Source organism: Pagrus pagrus, assembly GCF_965226575.1.
Source record: "Pagrus pagrus genome assembly, chromosome: 19".
NCBI lineage: Eukaryota > Metazoa > Chordata > Actinopteri > Spariformes > Sparidae > Pagrus > Pagrus pagrus.
This window is the reverse complement of record NC_140203.1, coordinates 15,763,893-15,789,651: the sequence shown is the minus strand read 5'-3', so window position 1 is coordinate 15,789,651 and position 25,759 is coordinate 15,763,893. Positions and strand designations below refer to the sequence as shown.

Sequence of the window (25,759 nt, the reverse complement as noted above, 5' to 3'; positions counted from 1 at the left end):
AGAAATGCATGTAATTGCTATGAGTAATGGAAAAGTCTGCTAGCTGTTAGGCTAATTTATACAGTGTAACATGCTGCAGGTTTAAGCTAATAATGGTAACTAGAAAAAAACAACAGTTTTGTCTCCCTCACAATTCTTATTGAGCTGAATTTTATACTTCTGTTAAATGTTCTTGTCGTTAAGCCGTTGAGATATCAGCAAATATTGCATCATTGTCAAAAGAATCGATATGCTATATAATGTTGTGATGAAATCTGTATTTTGCACCCCTGGATTTGGAACTTGGAATAATATGAAATATATATTATTGTGGAGGGGGGAGGCATTGAAAGACAGAAATAGAAGGATGAAGGGGAAGATGAGAACCTGTTCACCTTTAGAACCTGCTCCAGGTTCTCCACTTTGCCTTGGAGATGGCTCCTCTGCTGCTGGGCCTCGTCTCTCTCCTGGCTCACTACAGCAACGGTCTGTTTCAGCTGCGCATAATCTGATCTCACCTACATGAATAGACAGACACAGCATGCAAGGGAGGGAAGAAGAGGGAAAAGATAAAGTGAGGGTATAGTGAGGGGAGACCCTTGATTTTCCTCTGTTTTACTTGAGGAGTTTCAGAATGAAACCACTATTCTGTTTTATTTTTAAAAAGAGGAAAACAAGCCTGCAATTTTTATGAGGTTTGTTCTTGCAGTAGGCCTACTTTTCACATTTATGAATAGAGGCTGGGTTGGGTTTTTTTTGTTTTTTTTGGCTGGAGGGTTGATTGGGAGTTCACAGTCTGAGGAGAAATTAATCAGCACATTTCCATTTAGCCTTGATGAGACAGAGCTGCTGACTTGAGCGTTCTGCCTCTCGTCTCTTCATCAGTCAGAGGCCTTGAGCTAAGCCGGTTCCTCTAAAGGTGGCCTCGAAGGATGGAGCAGAAGCATCCCTCAGCCACACACCAATCATCTCATTAACTAACATAACAGACGAGCACACAAAAGATAAACTCGTTAATTCGTTTTGGGGAATTTATGACTGCAGCTGATGTGGAGGCTCTGGTGCATTCTGAGCTACAGTATATCATGTGGCACAGGCAGCATGATCATTATTATTGGACTATAAATATAATACTACATTCTATTTAGGGAGCACAAAGGTGATAAATCCGTTAAAGTAAGTAAAAAAAGTAACACAATATAAGTGCATATGGTCTGGTCATACAACCATGTCTTAGTATTTTAAATGTCTCCCTTACAGATACATATTATTTCCTTAGCTGTGCCTTTTTATTCCACATTTGGATTATATTCAAATATTTCTTAAAGGGGGTCAAGGTTAATGCACCCTGACTCATCATCAGGGCTAATCTGTATAGAGGTGGACACAATAGCATGAACACTGAATCCAAATTGAGGCTGTGCTGAATGTAAAAAAAAAAAATTAATTCAAAGCTTCTATTCAGGTTTTTTGAATAAACCTCTGATTATCTGTCATCAGACTTTTACATCATCGCCCTAAAAAAATAAAAATCCTTGAACAAAGTCTTCAATTTGAATAAAGTGATTCATCGGAATATATGCATGAGTCACTTTGACTGAATCAACCTTCATAAATGAATTTAACATCGACATCTTTCTACAGTCATGTGTTTAAAATCGATGACGTTATGATGGTGGGCCAAGTTTATGCTTTGACGTATCATTATAAAATGCATGTTAATCCCACAATGTAATGTCTATAGAATAATGACACCATTGGCGTTTAGATTGGTTCCCTAGAACTCGCTCTCACCATGCCATTTTGTCTTCCACCAGGCACGAAGTCTCGCAGGAAAAGGAAGGCAAGACATGTGATCGAGTCAGGCTGGCAGCCTGGCACCATTTCTATCTGCTTTCACATCTCCATTAAATTAATAAACTCACATATGTCCTGTGTTGTTGGTAGTTGTTACTCTGAGGAGAACAGAAGGATCCGGTTGTCTTTGCAACAGCAGTGCCAACAATAATACCACTTGGAAACGCTAGGGGGGGGGAATGTTGTCTGTTTCGACTTTCACTAATTTACTAGAATAGTGTTGGAGCCGATACAGAGTTTTTGTAATTGTGGCTGTTTAAATGTTATTTATGGTGCCGAGGAATTTTATTTTTTTAATTGACTTTTGGACTTTAAAATGTTGTGGAGTTAGAACCAATCCTATGCAGCCGGAATCTAATCCTACAAATAGTATAATACTAACAACATAAGTGTTTCCTAATCTTCATATGCAACTCTGCAGAAGTACTGGATTCAAACAGAATGAATAGATATGCTAAAAAAAAAATAAAAAATGAGTACAGCCTTTTAAATGCTGTGAATTAGAATTTGAACGTCAACATTATAAATTAAGCTTCGAACTATTCAGTACTATTCAGTAATAAATACTTTGATTTTGAGTCAAAATAAATTAATTTTCCTTTCAAACTGTCAGAGATGAAGTTAATTCTCTTAAACTCTGAATCTGAATTCATTTTCTGCCATTACTTTCTCAAACAACATCACTCTTTCCAGGTTCTGCTTTTTCCTCTTTCCTGTCTTTCATTTCTTCACACTCCCTCTATGCACAGGCCACTGCATGTCATCTTTGCCCTCACGAGCCGCTCACACCTCATTCATCCTGTATATCTGGCAGGATGGGACACACTTTTGCCCCTCTCCCTTTCATCTCCGTGCCCACCTTGTCGGTGCACAGATGGCATCTTTTTGTGTGGCACGGTGGAGCAAAAAGCTCCGAGCTGAGTCCCTGGACACGTGTCAAATCTGCCCCCTCTGTGAGAGTCACTATTAGCGCCAGAGTAGCTAATCGCCTACCATCACAGACTGTCTCCGTCTGGGCTTGTGTGCGTGTTTATGTGTGCTTGTGTGGAGTGGGAGACTGGCTGACTGTGCCAGTAGTTACACATGGATAGCAACGGCACATGTACACATTTCAACATAAAGAGGAGGCAACGCATGATAACATATGTGATGATGACAACAAGGCTGCAGGTGTATTGATCTGACGAGATGGATCACGGATTACAACATATGACTGATGTTACAGCCATTTATAAGATATGTCGTCATACGTAACCCCTCTATCACCACTAGTGCAAAATACAATAGATTCTACCATAGATCATGGCCTGGTTGACCACTGATCATCATTGTGTGAGGCCATACCTGGTCATACTTGGATGCCTTCAGGTGGTGGTCGATCAGCTCAAGGTTCAGGCGATTCTTCTCCTGCAAGGCAGCATGGAGCTTTGCCTTCTGCAGAACAAACAAGGGAAAGAAAAGAGAGTCTTGTGTGTTGTGACATTATGATACATTATCTTCCTCATTGCAAAGACTTTTACGCCTGGACTGCATCGCCTAGGCAAGCCGCACGGCGTAACTCCATCTTAAAACTATTATATAAGCGACAGATGAAAGACTCAGGTTTGTGCCGATCCCTCCCTCTGTCTGTATTCATGTGTGCGGGGCTAAGCTTTTCTCTAAGATGCTGTCTGGGGGACAAAACCCACAGCTGCATACTGTCACCCTCCATTTGGTATGTGGTATTAGGAATGGAAGGGGAGAGCTGAAGAAGTGGTGGGGGGGGCCACAGGAAGAAAGAGACTGGGAGAAAGAGAGGGATGGAGGGTTAGAGGGAAGAAGCTGGATGGTGGGAAAGAGGAAGAGGAAGAGGAAGTGGGAAAAGGTTTGAGGGAGAAATATTCAGGAAGAAGACACAAACTGAGGAGATGAAAGGATGGAAGTCGACCGATGAATGCGTCAGTCGAATGCTAAATAAGCAAATGAGTGCATAATGTCAGTAAAACCTGGCGAGCTCAAGATGAGATTAAGTTGCATATCACGTAAAAAGGATTGAAAAGAGGTGTGCAGCTCCCGTCTGCACACTCTCCCGCTGCCCAGATTCACATTCAGAAGTTGTCGTGCCGCTGGTGCTGCAGGTACTCAAGCATTACATAATTACGCCAGACTCAAACTAGGGCAACGCTCTCCTCCTATCACAGCTCTGAGCATTCAAGGGTGATTTCACTGCGACTGGTCATATCCTGGCACATAATACCACTTCATGCTAGTGCACTACGCTCATACTGTTGATTGCCATTCTCTGCATCCTGACTATAATACGCGGATAAGTAATTTATAATAGATTTCGGGCCTGTTCTCTATTCGTTTTTGTCTTTGAAGAATAAGCAACAGGAGTCAATCGCAGCTTTTGTTTTCATGGCACGTCTAGCAGGATAAAAGGTTGGCTTCAAGAAGAGGAAAGTTTCATCTAAAAATAAAAATATTCCCCCAAAATGGATGAGATGAGGTGAGATAAGATAAGATAAGATAAGATAAGATAAGATAAGATAAGATAAGATACGATAAGATAAGATAAGATAATACTTTATTTAACCCCCACTGGGGAAATTCAATTGATACAGCAGTTCAAGAGTCATAAACATATAAAGGATTTAACATATTATGTATACAAATACTACAACTGGTTCATATACAATATAGTAATATAATATTATAACAATATAAATGTATAATAGTTATATTTTTGAACAATAATTACACAGTATAAGAATGACTAATGTGTACATAATGTTACATAAGTACATAAGTATGCATATAGTATTAGGATAATAGGTATATGTATAATAATAACAAGTATATAATAAAGTTTAGTATTTATAATGTGTATAAATATGAATATATAAAGATATATACCTTTTAAATAAGATATATACCCTTACAGTCTCCAAAAGAGGATTTAGTTCAATTACCTTTTTTAAAGCAAACTGGCTACAGCTGTTCATTTCTGAGTGACTGAAACCCAATCTGACTTTGAAAAGACGCAATCTAGCTCCTCAAAGCACAACCTGTCTGTCTTTGTCTTTGAGCATACACCACACAGACGTGCAATAAGCTCCCGTTCACCTGATTGCGATGATATACTCAACCAAAAGAGGACATCAAGCCTCCCGTGCCAGCTTCGGCACAAGAAAAGATTGCGCAGCTCCGAGGTTTATGATCAAATTTATCAGGACAAATCGAGGAACTCAATAAGCCCTAGCCGAGAGGAGAAGCGAGAAAAACAGACAAAGTGAGGGGCCAGCCAGGTTCATCCATCTCTTCGTGTGCAGGCAGAGAGACAGCCAGGCCTGTCGGAGGAAGACACAATCAAACCGAGACACAGATAGAGAACAGACAAGGACAGGAAGACACAGAGACTGGTGAGTGAGTTCACTTGCTGCTCTTATTGTGTAACGCTGTCGACACAGCGCATCGCTGCAGACTACAGAGCGCTCAGTGTGCTGAGCCACACCTAGCTACAGTAGCAGCCAGAAATGATCGTGCTCCTCTGCATTTGGCTGGTAATTACAGAGGCACCCACGGACATGGCCTTGTAGCTGACACCATAATAATGTGCAGTGGGGATTGGAAGATTGTAAAGATAACGGGAGAGATGAGTGTCCACATTTTAAGGGAGGGAGGGAAGATTTATAAACACAAACATGAAGACAGATGAGGCAAAAGAAAGTTTAGAGAGAGGTTGAGGCTGCCAGAGTGTATTAACAAAAGAGACAAAGAAACATCAAAAAAGAAAAACACAATGACCTTTAAAAGCCTGCTTTTTATGGGCCTCAGGAATAATGTCTGCCTCTCCTCTTCCTCCCACTTCCAGTGAATCACACATTCACAGCTCTGCTTAACACTCCGTAACATCTTGTAAACACAGTGCTATACTGCAAAGCCAAGGGACACACACACACACATTTTCCGTGCCAATTTAAACCTTCAATATGCACAAATAAACAGAGAAATCTGGTTCGAATATATAAAGGATATGATAATTAGGAAAAACAACTCAACGGGGGATTAACAGCACTCCGAGGACTTCTGTGCAGATCCGTGTTGGAGTGATAAGTGTGTCGATATGCGCGTGGTTGGGACATTTGAGATCCATATGTGCGTGCAGAGAGAGTGGATGGGCAACGGGGAAAGACCTCAACACTACTAATGACTAATTCACTCTGACAACTTCTTTCTTCCTTGCTCTTCTGTCTTTTCTTTTCATCTCCCAAACACACACACACACACACACACACACACACACACACACACACACACACAGACAAACTGATGCATGCACTTTCCCCTCCATCACCACCATGATTATCATTCTCTCCCCAAACCCACTAATTTAGCTGCTGGCCCTAAATCTGCGCTGCTCGCTGTGGCCAGCCAGTCAATAAGCTTCCAAAGTCCCAGAATCTACTGTGCATCCACACCAGGGACTCCTATGTCTCAACTTAAACTGAAGTTTCTGCATTAGGAGATTTGTATTTGTAATTTGTAGCAATCTACATGAATGGATCACTTTTTTATTGGCCGTATGTGAGCAGAATATATGACATGAAACATGAGACATTCGCCATCTCTCTGGGCTGCCTATACAACCCTGTGGACGATTTGTTTAAGTTGTTTCTTCCGTTAACAAGTTAGCACCGGGCCTTACCAGATCAACTCATGTATCAGGTTGTCTTTGAGAGCAAAGCCAGGCAAGTTAAACAAAGCTCACAATGAGCAGCTGAAGCCTGAATAAATGTTGATTGTCGTCTACTAAGATCGGTTGACAAAGCTTAACAAAGCAGTTCTCCAGACAAAACAAAGAAGAGCGGCAGCATCAGCACCTGCTCACCAATTTGACAAGGCTGTGTGCAAAGAGTGTTTTGAGAAATCTATTAATTAGCTTTCTATCCTTTGAAGATCTGTGAAATAAAGCTTTTACAGCCGAATCAGAATGTTTTGGGTGGAGCATGATTGTAGTTACGGCAGTCAACATTTGTGACGAACTAAAACATTATTGTGATCAGGCCATGTTGAGGGGAAGGGACAGAGCTGTACCATAAATAACACAATTACGACATATTACATTCAGGCAATGCTTCTGGTTATTGTAATATGCGTCACTGCATCAGGAAGTCTGCAAAAACAACTGCAGCGTCATGTTTTCTTTCACATGAACTCTGTTTGCACTGGTCCAAACCAGAGCAGGAAGTTATTTAAAAGGTCAACATACAATATTAGATGTTTGTAGGTACTTTCCTTTGGGTTCTGATAACCTGATGATGAGAAGCTGAGCAGAAAGTAATTGAAAATGATTCAATTTGATGTACTTACTTGGATCTCCTGACATGTATTAATACTGATCCAAATTGGGTTAAATATGAATGGAAAGATCCTTAGAATAATTCCCTCTCTTCATTACAGAGCACACCACAGCTCTGTGTAATCGAATGTAAATTTAATTCTGTCCACATCGCTGTTTTTAGCTGTGAAGGCTTTAAATCTTGAGCATGCTGTATTTTTTCTACGGAGACGCAGGCTTCAGTTTGTATTTAAGGATGTGTTAAAGCTTTCGAATTGTGGATGTGCTACTTAAGAATAAAACAGCCGTTAATGGGAATTAATTGCAACATTTAAATCTGGCTCCTTGCACGCCAACAGTAAATTACACAGACAGGATCTTGGATTTGCTTCATTTAGAAACACAGGTTTTGGATCGTGCTGCATTATAGTATTCAAATAGGAGTAAACCTGTCGCTGTAATGCAGAAGTTATAATGGAAAAGAGATGGAGGATGATGGAGGATGGTTGCAGCGATTTCTACAATGGTTACCGCTGACTCTAAATGGGATTCTTGTGGGTAGAGGATTGCTACTGTTCCCCCTCAACTCCCGGGGGGGATCGTCATTAATCAGACGTTACGGTGGAAACACTTTGTTCCACTTGGAACGCAGAGGAAAAGACACTGACAACATCTGCTGTCTTCAGTGGGAGCACCAGTGAAGTCACAGACAATCAGAGATGTACCCCGTGTCCGTTAAATTTAGTAGGTGGAGATATCACCTTCATGGAGAATAAATAGAAACGAGGTTTACAGCAGCAACTCCATGTGAAAGTTAAACTGGGGGTCATGACTGAAGTTCGGAGAAGAGATCATGTGAGACAAATTTACTTTGTCACCTCATTCTCAACCCAGGGATAGAAGCATAATCCCCTCTGTGTTTTCCCTTGTGAGTTATATTAAGTACAGCACAGACTGGTTGTTTGAACTGATCCTCGAACAAAAGACTTCACGCTACCATAACAAATTTATTCCATTTTATTGATGCTTTGTGATATTATAAACAGATATCTCTCTCCGCTGCTATCCTCTAAACTTCTGTGAACTTCTGCAGTTAATGTGTGCGCAAAGACTGCTCTGCGCTCATGTGGTTGGAGAATGGGGCTAATGGAGTCAGAGCCATGACTGCTGTCCCACGTCTAATAGCTGCTGCAACATCAGCTGCCTGTTCAGCACCAGAGCAGGACCATGGACAGCGCCCCAAACTTGAGCCTGTAATACTAATGTAGATCAGAACAAATGCTGTCAAACAGCACTGGCGGTTTTGCACGTTGTGTGTTGTGTTGCATTTACATTCATATATACAGCTGAAGTATTTTTACACACACAAAGCAAAATTATTTTGTTTTTTTACTTACTATTGTAAAAATAAAAGCCTATCTGACATTTTGTTTGTAATTTGGTTGAACTGGCCCTTTAAAAGCTCCCTTCAAAGTACATTATCCTTTAAAGTACAGACAACTACTTCCTTAAGAGCGCCATAAGATATTCTTCTACTGTATAGGAAGCTATTGTTCTCACCACAATTCAGTATACCATGAAAATTAAAGGTTTCCTGTGGAGTTTTTCCACCACTAGCAACGTGTTTAAGACTGGATCCCTGTGTTGTTTGTATCACACACAAATGCACATGCACATGCACATGCACAATTGGCCGACACAATACACAGCCGTGCCACCAGTTTCACACTTTTCCACCGCTCGACAGTTGGCGGTGGTGTCGTGTGAAGAAGCATAGCAGCGGGCCAGCAAAGGCAGCTAAGAAGAAGACTTCAAGCTGGCAAACATGGATGTAAACAATTGAAAACATCCACAGAAACAGCTCTGCAAATGTGTTATGAGGAAGGGAATGAAATCACCATGTTTGTTAGACTTTGCGGAGAATTATCATGCGGTCAGTTTGAGCAGTTTATGCAACCATTTGCAAACAAACTGTTCCTGAGCCCATGTAGTAATATCCGCTACACAATCATGTGTTTTAAAAAGCTGTGAAGCTTGCGCTATCCTTCTTACTTGAACGACTGAGCCTTTCCAAGATGCCTATTTCATACAAAATCATGATCCTATCACCTGTTACCAATTAACCTGTTTACCTGTGGAATGTTCAAAACAGTTTCATTGCATCCCACCGTCTTTGGAATTATATTTTCACAGCGATGGATCACCGACCACTAGCATTTATCTAGAGTCATACCATTCTGAACTAAAACAAAAAAACATTGACTGACTGAAGTATAAAAAACTGTTAATGGACTAAAACGTACGGAAACACTCAAAACCACCACCTAACAACGATATAATGTATCCGAAAGAGGACACACTTTGAAGGTTAATGTACCTTTAAGGCGGTCATACATTGGCACTGTACATCCCCACTTAAGGAATTGGTTATGAAAATGAGGGACATCTTGGAGATTTATGAAGTAACATTGGCAAGGTCTTTACTGCAGCGTACAAGTAACACAGAGTTTGTCCTCTGAAGGGCTCAGTAGGTGTTTGCCTTTTCACGAGAACGCGCAAAACATCAATCCCACTTAATCTTCAACCAAACATCAGCTTCCTTGGCAGACTGTCGCAGGTCTCAAGAGCATTTTAAGATCAGGTGGTTATAACACTGTTAATCTGTTACCTGTTGTTTACAGCATGTTGTGTGACATCCGAGCGACTACTACTTAACAGCTGAATTGACAAACCTTTCCTTTGACCTTTAAGACAACCCTTTGCTCATGTTGCCATTTTTGGACTGCAACCTTTAACTCATCTTATCTAGGCGCCCATAATGAAGTGCAGCTCAGTTCTGTTGATTGTTTGTCACCATAATGTCATCAATACACAATTTATCAACATGCTGTCAAAATACTCCCCTTTGTGTCAGTGTCATTATCTGCTGACATTCCCGTAACCTATGCCACAAATGTGTCTCCACAGGTGCCTCATTCATAAAATATAAATGTGTGGCTCTTCCAGTTGTGGTGGCAGCATGTGTGCACATGTGTTTATGTAAATGTGCGAGCAGACACACAAATGTCACAAGACCTATGAGGCCATTTCAAATAAGTGTCAACTGTGGACGCAGATGGCAGTGGGTAATGGCGATATAGTGAAGCTTGAGCTGGAGTGTGTGTGTCTGTGTGTGCGCATGCAAGCATGAATGAGTTGCGTAACTAGCATCTCCAGGCATACATTAGCTTTAGGCTCTGCATCCGCACTGTTCCAGACCTCTCATCTGAATCCTAAGGATTCAAAATCCCTAAAAATGATTCATGTGGCACGAATTACCTCGCAGAATGAACAGACACGCACACGCTCCATCAAGTTAAAGCCGCGAGTTCGCACAATGTGTAATACGCAAATAATTTGAGGGAACCCCCTTGTTAGTGGATATGTAAATAAAAGGTTTGAAAAAATGTCTGAATGCGAGACATGTGACTCACTCCTGCAGATTTAATAATGTGGATCAAGTGGAGCTTGAATGGAAAGCCAGCCTACGCAGTCACAGACGTTTAATATTAACAATGTCTCAAGTCCAAAAGACTCCACATCAGGTCAATGTAGCAGCAAGAATGTTATGCACGTGCATAATCTTCTTACAAGGAAGGAATCACTGTATAGAAGAGTCTATTGTGCTCAAGCAAATACTCATCAAGTGTTCATAAACTCAAATCTGTGCACAAATAAAGAGCCTTCTGGGATGTGTAGTGTCGAATTTTGCTCACTTCTTCTCTTGAGCGAAAATCAAACAGCTACAGCTTTGTTTCCACATCCTGTCATGTGTGTTGAGTGAGTGTGTGTGTGTGTGTGTGTGTGTGTGTGTGTGTGTGTGTGTGTGTGTGTGTGTGTGTGTGTGTGTGTGTGCTTGTGAATTCCACGACCTGCCTCTCACAGAGCAGGAGACAATCCAGAGTTTTATGGAGGAGAGAAGACAGAGGAGAGGCAGGGAGAGGCCGGCGCTACCGTCAGGAGAGATTAACTTCTCCTCCATGTAATGCACATCCTCATTCACCTCACTCTTCGACCTCCTCTGTCGCTTCCCCTGTTACTCATGTGAGCTCTGCTTCGTCCCTGTAATGTACGTGCTTGTGTACGCGTTGGACGTACAGTTAATACAGTGTTTGCTTTAGAACACCACAAAGTTATAGGCACACATCAGAGGCGAGATACCAAATAGATTTTTTCTCGAGCAGGTGCGCCATGGCTGTGTATTGTGTAAACCAAACGTGCAACATGAGATCATTTCCTCTCCCATTCATTTAGACACTTTTCACTCATCTGACAAACAGCGTAATTGCCACTAATGCATGAGCACGTGGGAGGCCTGTATTAAAAACTGTATACGCAATTTGCAAGACACAAGCGCTGCCGTCTACATTTGCGATCAGCATGTAAGCAGTGCTCGCAGAAGCCTTTTGAGAAATGTATTTTAGTTTGATGCTTTGATTAGATAACAATAGTGGAGAGATGACAGAAAATGGAGGAGAGAGATGCAGCCATGAGACTTCTGATGATGTTACATTGGTCCTGGAAACTTTTGTTGGGCATTACTCAATAACACAGCAATTACACAACAATTGTAGAAGTTCATTGAATGCCGCACTGTGCGAGTAAGTCTTGATCGTAATCTGTGTCAGACTGTGTTATGTCAGCTGTCAGTGAATGTCTGGTGAAAGTTGTAAATAGAGAACAACCCACATCTTTTCTCTGTGCCACTCTCAAGTTTTGGAAATGTAGCAGAAAGATCAACAAGCTTTGGTCATAGCGTACTTTTATGCATCCAAAAACTCAAAAAAACTGAAGGGAAGGGGAGTGTTTAGCCGGTCTCAGCCAGGTGGAAGGGGGCATCAGATTTTCGCGAGACAATTATCGGGACTAATTCATGGAAACAGTATGTATTGAAAATGTGTTTTCAGTAACATTCATCTTTACTGTGTTTATCGTGTGTACAAAAAAAAAAAAACACTTGATGTAAAGTGAAACGCAGCTATATAAACTGATAAAAGATCCATGACGCCTAACATCTGCCATCAACACAGTGTCACAATATTACCATATAATTTATATTATAACATGATATCAAAATGTCACTTTTTAAATATCACAGTCAGCAGTAGCAGGGCACTGGTTCACCAGTGTATTCTGTGTCATTTCATGCCACATCCTGGTTGGTTGTGTGTAGATGCGGGGCGTAACCGCTTTCAATTTGTTGGATTTTGGGTCTTCCATTTTGATGCAGCTCGTCCTTGCTCACCAAAAGCGGCAAATCATCAAAACATACCATTCAAGACCACCATTTTTGATCGACATCCAAAGAATTCATAATTTTCCTTTCATAACTGTCAAGTATCATCTGGATGAGCCTTAAATCACACAGTGTAAAGGGGCCTTTAACGTTGGTGGCGGTAGCAGTCAGCGTTTCCTCGTGGTTAACAAAAGCGTAGACGTTTGATGCCAGATATAAACTGCACCGTATCCCAGTCGGATCTAAATCTAAACTGAAAGCGGTCTGACCGGGGTCAGGGGGAAAGATGGAGCACATGTGCACGCATCAACTTTGACTGTGAACTATGCGCGCTATGTCGAGGTGCTCCAGCTGCACTGTATATGGAGGACGCTCTGGGGGAAACATTAGCCTCTCTTGAGAGTTCATATGCCCCACGGGGGAATATTAGGGCATGGGAGTGTGCATTTTGAAGTGTTTGTGTGTGTGTGTGTGTGTGTGTGTGTGTGTGTGTGTGTGTGTGTGTGTGTGTGTGTATGTACATACTGTGGGAGCAGGCAGAGGGAGTCAAACAGGGCTCCCATGACGTGGGCAGCAAAGCTTGCAGTCACATTGATGACATAACACATTTGATGTGAACAGGACCTATTGTTCCCTGCGGCCACACACACAATATCAGAAGGCTGGAAAATAAGTTCTGAGGAAGATCAGTGTAATGCTAATGAGGAGCCCAAGAGCTGGTTAGGGATTACATGTGCTTCGATGGGCCTTCATGCTCACATAATGCTTGGATGGACCTTCAAGCTCAGAATACGCAAGTGCAAACACACAGACACACACAAGCGTGCACATAAATGCTATAAAAACACACAAAGACTGACACACTCTTCCTCACACACACGTTTCTATGAGTGCATACACAGACACACACACACAATGCCCATAAATACATGCTCACATGACCCCAATCTGCAGCAAAACATACTGCACAAGTGCTAAATAATTTACATCTGACCCCATTGCACAGTTGCTAAATTGTACAGTACGCTAGGAATACACTGACGGAGCCTTAGCAGAGGTTTCCTCACCGCTGGTTTCAATGGGGGGGGTTTACGATTTAGAGCTATATGTAAAAAATCAATCTGAAACACCACCTCCTGTGTATCCTGTTTCAAAAGGGGCATATCAGGACAAAGTAAGGTAATTCTGCACTGCTAATCAGTGCAAAAACATGCAGGATTTTTCTACTCATCAGCAGATGCTTCAAAATGCTGCTGACCGTCTTCTAACAAAGACAAAGAGAACATTATGCTAGTGTTGGCATCTTTCCATTAGCTGCCGGTAGAGTTTAGAATTCATTATAATATTTTTGGTTTTATCTATCAGGCACTGAAGTCCCTGAGTACATTTCTTAATTGACTTAAAGCCTCTCAGGTCGGCTAACAAGTGTCTACTGGGTGTTCCCAGAGCTCTGCATAAAATGAAGATCAAGCATTTAGTTTCTGCTGTCAGTATTACAGTAGATGAGGAAAATGAGTCACTCATATTCCCTTGATTTTCTTAACAGATGTATTGCTCATTTATTATTTCTGTATTATCAATTCGGTTCCTCTTGCATTCGTCACAATCCTGCCTGTTTGATATTTTTCAATAAACGCTTTTATTGTGAAGCATGTTACTTTTGTAATCACTGCATATTTTTCGCTATACATTAGCAGTGTGAAAACTACCAAATGGTGCCCCATGTGAGCAGAGCTACAACGCAGCTGCAGTGCAACATGGGGAAAAAAAAAAGAACTGGGACTGCTACCATGACTACATAAATAGCCTTTGACCAAAACATGCAAAGCACCAGTTTAAATCTCTCGTTGACTTCCTTCTTGTCAAGCTCACAGATCTCTGGAGAGTGTACCGACTGATAATGAGACACTGGAATTTAAATACACTTACTTACTTAGATCTGTTTCACATCAAAAAAAAGCTTCTCCCAGCTGTATTTGCGCTTAAATTTCTGTCAGGATTCAATGATACAAATATGGAGCTTTCTATAGTGTCTCCTGTAAAACTGCGCGGCAGACGCATGTGACCGAGCTTTAGGTCTCAAGTGAGCAGGACTCAGTGGCACGGAGCAATAGGTGACAGTTACAGGAGCACGGGTCCTGTCATGTCATCTGTATCCGAACAGGCTGGTCTGTCTGACATTGTGCACTCCTCTCTCCCTCCATCTAGGTGCCCTTGGTGTTCAGTCCACCAAAGGCTTCTGTCCTATGTTTAATCATTCAAGCCCTTTCCAGACACAGAACACTGGGGAGTGAAAGAAAGAGAAGATAATGGAAGGGTTGAGTGAAGGAAAATGTAGAGGAAGACAGACGCACAAGACAGGTGCAATTTAGGCAAGAGAATGTAATCAGGAAGTTATTTAGAGGAAGAGACTGAGACAAGAGTGTGAACGCCATCGAAAGAGGAGCCCAAGGAGAAAAAGGGGAAAGAAAGGGAGAAGACAGCCTAAAAAAAAGAAAATTACAGATGACGGTGGGAGACAATTAGTGAGGAGGAATTAACAGGCCTTTTACCAGCGTGATCCTGTGCTAAAGGGCGCACCTAGCCTGGCAGTGCCATGTTGAAATTATGTTTTAGCAAGGGCACTTTGGTCTGCTACACTATCCTACACGTATCACGGCGAAACTGCAAAACAACGTCGTATAAATTGGGTGAGGAGGCTTTTAGTGATGTCAGCCAGAGGACTCTGTACACTTGTCCTTAATTGATACTCTGTTAAGGGATGTAGACGGCGGATGAGGAAGAATCACGTGGTGAAGCATGAAAAATATCTAAAGTCACATCGCTTTTATATACATTGAATAAACATCACCCACCCCATCAGCACCCATTTATTTCAAGAGATGGGGCACCACCTGCATGACAAAACAAATCAAGTGCTACTCATATTATTTTTTATCAAACTGTATTTGTATTTCCACTTCAATCAGACATCCATTTACTTCCAACGTTCCCTCTCTTCCTCCTCTCACTTGGCTCCTTTGCCCCACCCTCCTCTTTTCCTTTTTTTTTTTTTGCTTTTTTCTCCCTCTGCAGTGCTCTGTGTCTTTCCTTTAATATAACTTCTGTGTATCTTGAAAAGCTGCCAGGAAAAGTGCAGAGGAAATGTTCCTTTATTGTTTCCCTCTCTGCCTCCCCCGCTGGCTAAATGACATCAACACTTATGGTGTGTATGCTAGCAATCAATACGGCACTCACTCATATTCTGCCGTGTGTGTTCCCATTCGGAGCTACACGGGTTGCGTGTACACAGACACACACACACACACAAACGCGCACGCACACACCAAACGGAGGTGGGGGGTGAGGGGAGGGGATGGTGGGGTTGCTATAGAAACTGTTCTCTTTCAGGTATGGAGTGTCAGGATGATAAAAAGTAGCAATGAAGTATCACATCTAACATATCTGATGCCCTTTGAATTGTATGAATGTAAGCCTGTGTACAAGCACTGCAAACAAAAGCCACCTTATTTAGGCGCTATTTAAAGCAGCAGGATGAATGAGCAGTTAGTATATCAAAGAAGCGCAGTGAGCGGGAGCAAACTAAGATATAAAACAGTGCGCAGAACAGAAAAACATGATCCCCACATGTACAATACACAGCAGAGAATCGCCTGTATAAGATGTGGGTGTGTATTAGCGTTAACACTACAGTGAACATATGGGGAGTGTGTATAAAGGCATGTAATCTGTGTCTGTGAGCATGTAATGTACAGAAGGGTATGCTCATGTCTGTCTTAGTTGATCATAAGAAAATTAATCTGCAACTATTTTGATTATGGATTAATCGTTTCAGTTCAGCATAAATGTCAGACATTTCCTGGTTCCTGCTTCTCAAACGTAAGGATTTGCTGTTTTTCTCTGTCATTCATCACAGTAAATTAAGAGTCTTTGGGTTTTTGACTGTCGGCTGGACAGAAGGAGTCACTTTGGGTTTTGGAAAATTGTGATGATCCTTGTTATCCAATTTTCTGGACATTTTTTTGACAAAATGATTAACTGATTAGGCATAAAACAATCTGCAGAATAGTCAATATTGGAAATAATCCCTACTTCACATATTAGCACACGTATGTGTCTATTGAAACGTGCTGCCACACCCCTGCCAGGCTGTTACCGTTCAGGGATTATCACAGTGCCTGTATGTCCCGAGGAACATTTTGATTAGTCAAGAAGGCTGCCTTTTGGCTGCCAGACTCACTGATAATCTCTGGAGAGGAGCGGGGAAATCAGCCATGAGACTGAAAACACAAGTTTCATTTCCCCTATCTTTTTCCTCCCTCTCTCCTCCTTCTCGCCCTCTGGCATCCAACTGAACGTCAGCTGGCACAGACAACCAGTCTGCCGCATGGAAATGAAGAAGTGGAAGAAGAAATGGGAGAGTGGCGCAAGAGGGGCAGGATTGGGGAGGTATATAAGATTTTTCCCAGTAATTCTGCTCCATGGTTTTTATAGCTTTGTGTAATAGAGGGGGAGATAACAGAGGCTAGACGGAGAGTGAGTGAGACAGAGAAAGTTACACAAAATGCTGCAAAAAGAGACTTCAACAGAGCTGTCTAAGCACCACCTCTTTCTCTCTCCTCTGCCATATTTCTCCTTTGGTCTGTCACCCACCCACACAGCCATATATTCAAACATATGTGTGGTGCAGGCATACGAACCATGTATACCTAACCTACACAAACGCTTGTTTTCAGCATGTATAGCAACACATCCACATCCAACAGAGAAATGAAAGCAGTTGCTGAGCTGCTGGCAGTAAAGGGTTAGCTTTGCTTTCTATCTTGGCCTGATAAAACCAACCATTCCACTAATCAAGGAGACTCATCAGGATATCTCTTTCACACAAGCGCCACGCACATAATATATCCATGACAGGACCAAGTTTTCTCTGATGAAAGGATTACAGCGGGACATGATGAGAAATGTTCTTCTGTCAGTCAAGTTTTCCTTTTTGCTGCAAAAGTTTTTTAGACTGTGACAAAAACTAGAGATGTATGATACGTATGGGACCGTTAAATTATCGGCCCCATATTGGGAAGTTATGGCCTATTTATTGGCACCTTAAAGGATGGTATACAACCCACAAATCAACACAGAGGCAAAGTAGATTGAAGAAGAAGAAGAAGAAGAAGAAGAAGAAGAAGAAGCAGATGTAATATTCAGTCATCCATCTTTGCTCACTACACCTTAGCCTTTCTTACGGTCGGGTTAGAGAGTTATTTTTAAAATACTAAAAATGTGAAATTATCCGTTATTAAGATTAAGATTAAGATCAACATTGGCTTTATTTATCCCACAACGGGGAAATTCACTTGTTACAGCTTGAGATGCAACAGTACAGGAAAAAGAATCAGAAAAATGTGCATAAAGTTAAATAGAAAATAAATAGAAAGAAAAACAAGATATTTACAAAAAACACTTCATCAGTATTGGCCATGAGAGGCAGCTAATCATTATCATTTGTATCGGCCGAAAAAAATCCACTCAGTGCAGTTAGTTCTGTAATCTTACACAGAAGTTTCACTCAATATACCCAATCCAAAAATAAATCCTCATTGACAGGGATCAACGTTAATGTCCCTTTTCACTTGCCTGGTCGGGCAGGTGGGTCAGAAATGTACTTGTCCAAAGACAATTTTCTACTTGTTTATTAGCTGTCAAATAAAACCAAAGACTAAAGTTAGGTCGTCATGTAATCTTATGCACCTTGCTCTCAAACTTGCGAGTTTCGTCCACATCCTCTAACCCAATTCATCTCACCCAACTAAACTCCTGCAAAACTGAAATGTTTACTTGCGCTTCAGCTCATAAATGTCCTTACCAGCCGCTATTTTCTGCGCATGTGCAACTCTCAACAGAGATAAGAAGGATGTACTCGATTATTAACTACTTCCATCATCAGGGGCAGAAAAAAACAAGGCGCCTAACTCTTTTTTAGCACTAGCCCAGTAAGGCAAGTAAATTCCTAATTTTACCAACCCGATGCGTTTTGCTTACTAGTACCAGTACTCGGAGATGTTTAAACGCTTTAATGCTTTGCAGCTCTAAACACCTGACTGACAAGTGTTCCCATGAAAACCCTCCGCACCGGAAGTGATATGTATTACATTTTTGGATTCAGCAACAAAAGACACAGCAGCTGGTATGAGCAGCATTTAGCAACAAGGAAGGGGAAGAATCCACGCTCATTATTGAAAATGTGATGTATCGATGAGGGTAGACCAAAGATTCAAAATACACACAGCACTTTTCCTTAGTCTACCTTGGGGGTTGCCAAACTATTAGAAATACCTCTTAGTATAATGTAGTACAATTCAACAGCACCACAAACTACAGTCATTAAGTCTACAGTCCTAATGGATTAAAGTTGAATCAGTTTCAACAGAATTGAAGGGCGGTCATATTAGAATGCATTAGTTTCAGCTGATATAGGTGTACCTAAGGAACTGGGAGTGTATAGAGCTTTCTATCTTGCCATGTTTACACACACACACATTAAGCAATAGACTTTACCTCCTGAGGATAAATAACCTGGTGGAGAGCAAATGTCAATCATCCAGGAGTGGGTTAATATTCATCGCCAACACCTGGCAACCCCTCCGCAGGCAGGAACCAGGAAAAGCTCAGGTTACCGAAGCCGATAACGTCAAAGCACACACACACACGCTCACAGAAAATCAATTTGTTTGACAAAGCACCACACGTTTGTCTCTCTCCCAGTGTGTCTAAGTGATCATGTGAACATGTGTCTACATATGTGTTCGGCAAATAACGCTCCCATGTGCACGCGGACTACACAGAGAGATGATATTCATGATGTGACAGCCGTCTAAAAAAAGGCAGCGCTGTCTTACACTCTCTGAAAAATCCACACACGCACTCGCGTGCACATACTAACCTTTCCGAGCCACAAACACACCATTACCCATCCACCGTAACCCCACCCCCCACCCCTCGACACACACCGCACACACCCACACATCTCCAAACAGGTGGCTCTGCTACAGTCAAGAAACACAGAAGAGCTGGATGCTGCCTTTTCCTCATTAAGTCCCAGAAGACACAAAATGTACAGATCCTCCTCTGCTTTCTCACCCCTCTGTGGACGTCTGTCTCCTCCTGCAGCAGCTGCACAGACAGGTTTTCCCCAGCTGTTGGCTATGCTAACCGTGTGCACTATATATAGGATCTCAACAGAGCTAAATCAAACACAAACACACTCGGGCCAGTGATGCAGAGACAGAGATATACAGCAGCGGTAAAGAGGAAGCAGAGTGGTGATAAAGGATTAGTATTTACCGTGTGTGTTGGCTAGCACAGGAGCATCTTTACAGAGGTGCCGCTTACTCCTTCCTCCTTCCTTGCTCTGATCTCCTCCCTTCTTCCCTGCTCTCTCTGGGTGGGGAATAGTCAAACGGCTGCAGCAGCAGCAGCAGCAGCAGCATCAGTAGCAGCTCCGGGGCCTGCGTGTCTCTCTCTCTCTCTCTCTCTCTTCCTCTCTTTCCTCCGCCCCCTCTCCACACACTCTCTCTTTCCTATTCTCCCTTTCCTCTCACTCTCTCCCCACCCCCGAAGACCCTCCTCCTTAACACCCTTCCTCCATCATTTTCTCCTTTTCTCTTCCGCGCTCTCTTTCTCTCTCTCTCTCTCTCTCTTTCTCTTCCTCTGCTCAATTTCCCCCCTTTCTCTCTCTCTCTCTCGCGTTGTGTACGCGTGTGCAGCGAGCTGCGGAAATCCACTCTGTTGAATTAATCAGCCAGCTCCACTGCTACAACCATCAGCCACATCAGAAGCTACTGTTTAGGAGAAGAGGTATCATTGGCAATAGGGAGCAGACATCTTGGAGTCTGGGATACAAATAAGGATTGTTTGTTGGAAAGCTGCCCTGCACAACCAACGTCTGGATTTTGCTGCCTGTCTGCCAAATTGACTGAAATGACAGCAGCCTGCATGATGCTGGCTTATGCTGGCTGCTGCTGGCGGATGGACCCTCCCTCCTCTCCTCTGCTCCCAAATCCATGTCTTAAATCATGACACTAATTGAAGAGGGCCTCGATTGATGACACTTCCGGCACCCTAAAATAAACATGTTAGCGCTTCAGATGTTAAGTTTATAGAAATAAGATTAAATCGAATGTATAATGTTGTATGTTACTGTTTACTCTTATAGTGTATTTTTTTATATATCAAGTGGCCCTTGGTGTTGACATCTAGAAACAAGATATATGTCTGTTGGAGTCTGTAGTTGTTTGCTTGCACATTTAACACACTTTATAATGTACAGTTGGTGAGCTGGGGAGTGACATGTAAATGAGGTCTATTCTATCCCATGTGGGCACATTTAAGCTGCTGTATATTTGTGGCATTGCAGTAGTCACAGTGTAAAATCTGATGAGTTAACGTTTTTTTTTATTCTGTTGGTTATATGACACAAATTAATACTGCTGTTTTACCCCTGCTGAGTATCAGCAGGGGTAAAACATGGAGAGAAGTAGATATTGTAGGATGTAGTTATTGAGAAATAAACACTACATTACAATTTAGATATTAAAAGTGAAGCCAATGCAGAAGTGCCTTAAGTGCAACTCCACTGGTTTCCTCCTTACTGTTTTATTCTTATGCAGAAGTGACCCTGCTTCTCACTTGATTCATTATCTTGTAAACCATTGTCCCATTAGAGTAAAATAGACGATAAAGCAAGATATGTTTTGGGGCGTGTCATTGGGTTTTCAGTCAGATTCAAGCAGGATATCCTTCCCACCCCCTCTTTCAAATATGTTCATTTCTGGCTCCAAAAATCAAGATGGTGACAGCTGAATGCCAAACTCAAGGCTTCAAAACAGTTGTCCACAAACCACCGTGGTTTGACGTGGTTTGTTATATAGCAAAATAATAACGGTAGGCTTAGTGTTATGGTGAAAAACAGATAAACGGGGCAGAAGCGGAATTGGAATTTTGACCCGGTGATGTCGCCAGATGAAAAGTTAATGAATCACCATGTAATTATAAACAATCCTGAGGAACTCAAGAATGTCTGCACCTAATTTAGTGGCAATCCACCTTCTAGTTGTTGAGACATTTCAGTCTGAATCGAAGCAGTGCACCAGCTGACCAACAGTGCATTCATAGAGCCATGTCATGCTAGCATTGCTAATAAAAATCTATTGTTTGTGCTGTGAATCCAAAATATCGCAGCTGTCTATAAAGTGCACCAAAAACATTTCCGTTACCTTTTAATGCCACAGGGGGTTGCGTGTTTCATAACAGCATATATTTCTATGATTCTTCTCCGCACTAATAGAAGCCCTGCTGAGATATTTCGACTTTATTGAAGGGCTTTTATGTAAAGTTTACTGAAAAGCCCACAACCCAAACACTTTTCTACACGTATGAAATGCATGGCTTAATTTTATCCCCATGCGACCAATTATTCCATTTGCAGACTCTTCCAAGTCTAATCCTCACAGTTTCACAGCTTTTAGCCTTTAACTACAACACAGAACACACTTGCTATCACACTGCCTACACTGCCTTGTCACAATGAGTAATTATATCATATTGACATCAGCTTATGTGTGGGGGCTCATGCGTGTCCATGCATGTGTATGTGTGAGAGTGAGAACGGGTATACCACAGTTAGCCCCTAAAATGATTTAATCCGGTTAAGGGGATTTTCAATTAATCCAGGAGGGCCCTACATTTTGACAGTGCCATATTTTTAGCACATTTTCCTTCTGATGCAACAGAATTTATTTCCCCGTCCACTTTTAAAGCTAATATGATTCAGTACTCCCACAAGATGGACCGCAAATTTGTTTCGGACACTGTCAGTGTATGCTCTGAAATCAAGCCAATGCTGGACATTTATGTAACTGTCTCTGTATGAACCCAATTCTGCCAGTACGCACAGATTTTTTTTTTTTTCTTTCTATAGCCAGCTCCAACTCAAAGAAGGATTACAGCAGTAGTTGCCCAGGAAACAGCACTGTGAGGTACATTTTTAATTGTGGTTATGTCAACTATGAGCAATTATAAATGAGTGTATACTGACTTAATAAAATCTAATGAGTATTTCCTGAGACCATTGCCATGCATTACTAACCCATAGCCTCTGTATTTTAAGACCTGAGAATGAGACTCACATTCAACTAGCTTTCTCTAGAATTGCTCCACCTTTAATACAATTCAAATTGTGCTTGTGTTTACACAGAGAGCAAAGCGAGTTTTCTTTGGCCTTAAGGTAGTGAGCAACAGCAAGTACAGTAAGTGTGCATCTGTGTTTGTTTTCAGATCAGCCTCTGACTAAATTCAGCACTAACCAGAGCTTCTACTTATTTCCCCTCTGGCTCTTCTTTTCCCCCTCTCCTCTCTGTACTTTCATGAAGTAACTTAAAGGTGCAATATGTAAAAATTCTAGTTGGAAAAAAACATTTAGAAATTATCTAAAATCATCATAAATTATGAGTTTTGTCCTCATGATGTCGGTGTATTGCGTTGCAAAAGTTAGCATTCTAAACAGCTAACCCCAGCCCGTCCCGGTCCATAGATCCTGTGCTAGCAGTGTAAAACATTTATTTTGAGTATGGATTCAACAGGCGGACAGTTCTTACAAACTGCCCCTTTAGAGTACATTTTCCCTCCAGTCAGCAGTCAACAAGGAGACTAATTACACTACATTACACCTGACAGTGGAGGTCAGCACCTCGGGGCTCACCGCTGCAGACAGGGCGAGAAACAATAGTGAAGATAAATGAACTTTTTAATCCCTAAATAAAAAAAAATACAAACTCCGAGCTATCCTCCTGCCGGTAAACAGCTCAGGACTTTGTATGTAAGCTCTGGTGTGAACACAAGAGAATTATTTATACCTGACCTTATGACCGCAAAGATTGAAATATCTACTTTTTAGGCAGAAGTGATTTATTTCTCCTTAAAGTACAGTTTATATCAGTTTATTTGAAAATAGCAGGTCTATGGCTTTCAGGATCAGTCAGGAAACTGCAGTAGATCAGACTGTAGCAGCTTGTGTTTGTGGCTGTGGGTTTTTCCGGAGTAATAATAATCATAGGGAAAACTAAAAAAAACACTGGTGTTATCATTTAAATATGATCCACTCACTACCAGGGAGAAAGTATAACTCATTTCAAAATTTCTGCCTGGGATTAACTCTCAGAAAATGACTGAAATGAGATTACGGCTGGCATGGCTCTCCCTGATATACATCAGATCTGCTTAAATTACTGCAGGCATGAAGCTGCACAGGCCAGACCAGTGGCCTCAGTCAACCCCTCTGCCTGGGTGTGGGCAATAAGGAGGTTAGGACAGGAAGTAGGAGGGGGGAAGAGAAGACTGATGGAGACGGAAGAGAGGATAAAAGTATAAGCAGAGTGGAGAGAGGGGGAAGACTTGGGATTTATGAGAGAACAGAGGAGATGTGAAAGAAGTAAAAGGCAAGAAAGAGGCTCGCAGATGGGAGACTCTTAACAGACAGTACGTGAAAGGCAAGAATCACGTGACCAATGAGGGTAGCCGAGCGGGCACTACTATCAGCAAGCTAATCTGCGAGCATGTTTTTACTTCTGGCTGTTTGCGCAAGACCACAAAGACTCTGGGCTTGATTGAGACCAGTGGGACTCACTTGTTGTCCCGCTTAAAAAAAACTTTTTCATTTTCCAACACCACTTAGATAAGTGATTAGAGATTGCTGGCTGCAGTAAAATCATGAGTCACAAAGCAACAATAAGGTTTGTGACTCACGACAAGCATGTCCTAGCCATGTTCATCATTTTTGAGTCTCCCCTGGAAACAGGTTTTGGGTATTTGCAGCCGTTTGGTTATCTGTTTTCACATGTCTGTCTGTGGTTGTGTTTTCTGCATAATTCTTTCTCAAAGCTGCGCACGTGTAGTCAAATCATATCTTAATTTGCTCGTGTTTTGCCCATTTAGATTTGTTTTCTGAAGTTAAGTGCGTTGAGCTCTCAGTTTGCTCCCATAATAAAATGAAGATTACATTTGTGGTCTGATAATTAATATGGCTTTGAGCTGTGCCCTCATTCTTCATTATCTTACATTTCCCTAGACATTATGAATAGATCTGGTGGAAGTCTGTAGCTGGGCGACTGATTAAATAAATAGTTTTGCCGGAAAAATTCTGTTTTAATAGATTTTATACATGGCTCGATGTCACAGTAGAGCATGCACCATACAAAAACCTCTAAAAACAATGTAACTATGATCTCATGATCATCATTGTGCAAAACCTGCTCGCCTGAACTTAACAAAGGTGAACGAAACTGCTTGATTAGAATGGTTTTACTAATTACTCAATCACTGTGTACCTTTGTCTAAAGTACAAGCAAATACGCTTACTTGGCTACCATAAACTAGCTTACTGACATCTTTGGCTCTCTCTGTCAGCCACCTGACCCTTGCCCTGATGGGGCGGAGCAGTCCCCTTGAGTTTTCACTCCTGGGAATAGATACAGGTTGGCTGAAGCCATTTGTTTCATAGCTCTGTTCACGTTTTGTAGCCAACAGTAAATGGTAAGAACAGTTTTCCATTTTGTTTGTGACCATTTCTGGTATAAAGGTGAAGCTTACGGTGCTTTGCTTTAGCTTTCAGTATTCTTACTTCAGTAACAAGACAAGGAATGGACTGGGAAAAGGAGCATAATGTGGTTATATAGAGACAACTTGACCATCTGAAAGCACACTGTCTGAGATAAACTCAATTAAGAAAAGAATAGCATCTTCAGCCTGAACACAGCCTGTCTCATAGCAGTTGTAAAAACCCAGTCAAAACAATGTGAATTTCCTGGCTGTCCTGTGGGTGGTGGTCGTATTATTCCAGCTGATTTGTGTTACATTACACCGGACTAGTATTAACTCTGGTTTGTCTGTGCATCTTTGATTAGAGGGAGTTAAAATGGAGATTGCTGTGTCAGCTAAGATAGCGCAGCTATTAGACATTATTGATTAGACGTTGTTCCTCTTTACACCGGGACAGCCCATATCATCATGAGGACTATCATCTGAGTGGGCCAGCTGCTAGCAGTACACAATCGTTACCATAGGGATGGTGTCCAGTAGGGAGACAGCTGTGGCCTTTTAGCAGCAGCCACACAGCATACAGAAGGTCATTCCTCACCTAAGGTACCTTTCTCCGACTGTCCGTCACAGATTGTTTCCAGGCAACCGGTCTAAAGCTTTGTGTTCCTCCTCTTTTTTCTAGGAAGCAGTTCACCTTCTCAGTATTTTCTCTTGCCATTTAGGAAGTAAAAAGACAA

General features: G+C 41.7%; 1 protein-coding gene across 4 annotated transcripts in view; it reads right to left on the bottom strand.

Moving 5' to 3' along the window:
* rimbp2a (RIMS binding protein 2a) overlaps positions 1–25,759 on the bottom strand; it is a 71,392-nt gene that overhangs the window by 31,985 nt on the left and 13,648 nt on the right. For all 4 annotated transcript variants that reach the window (XM_084383193.1, XM_084383196.1, XM_084383195.1 and 1 more), the window contains exons 5-6: positions 3,181–3,270; positions 375–497 (exon numbers count right to left, since the gene is read on the bottom strand). In XM_084383193.1, the coding sequence (XP_084239319.1) occupies positions 375–497; positions 3,181–3,270 (213 nt within the window). The remainder of the gene's footprint in view (positions 1–374; positions 498–3,180; positions 3,271–25,759) is intronic.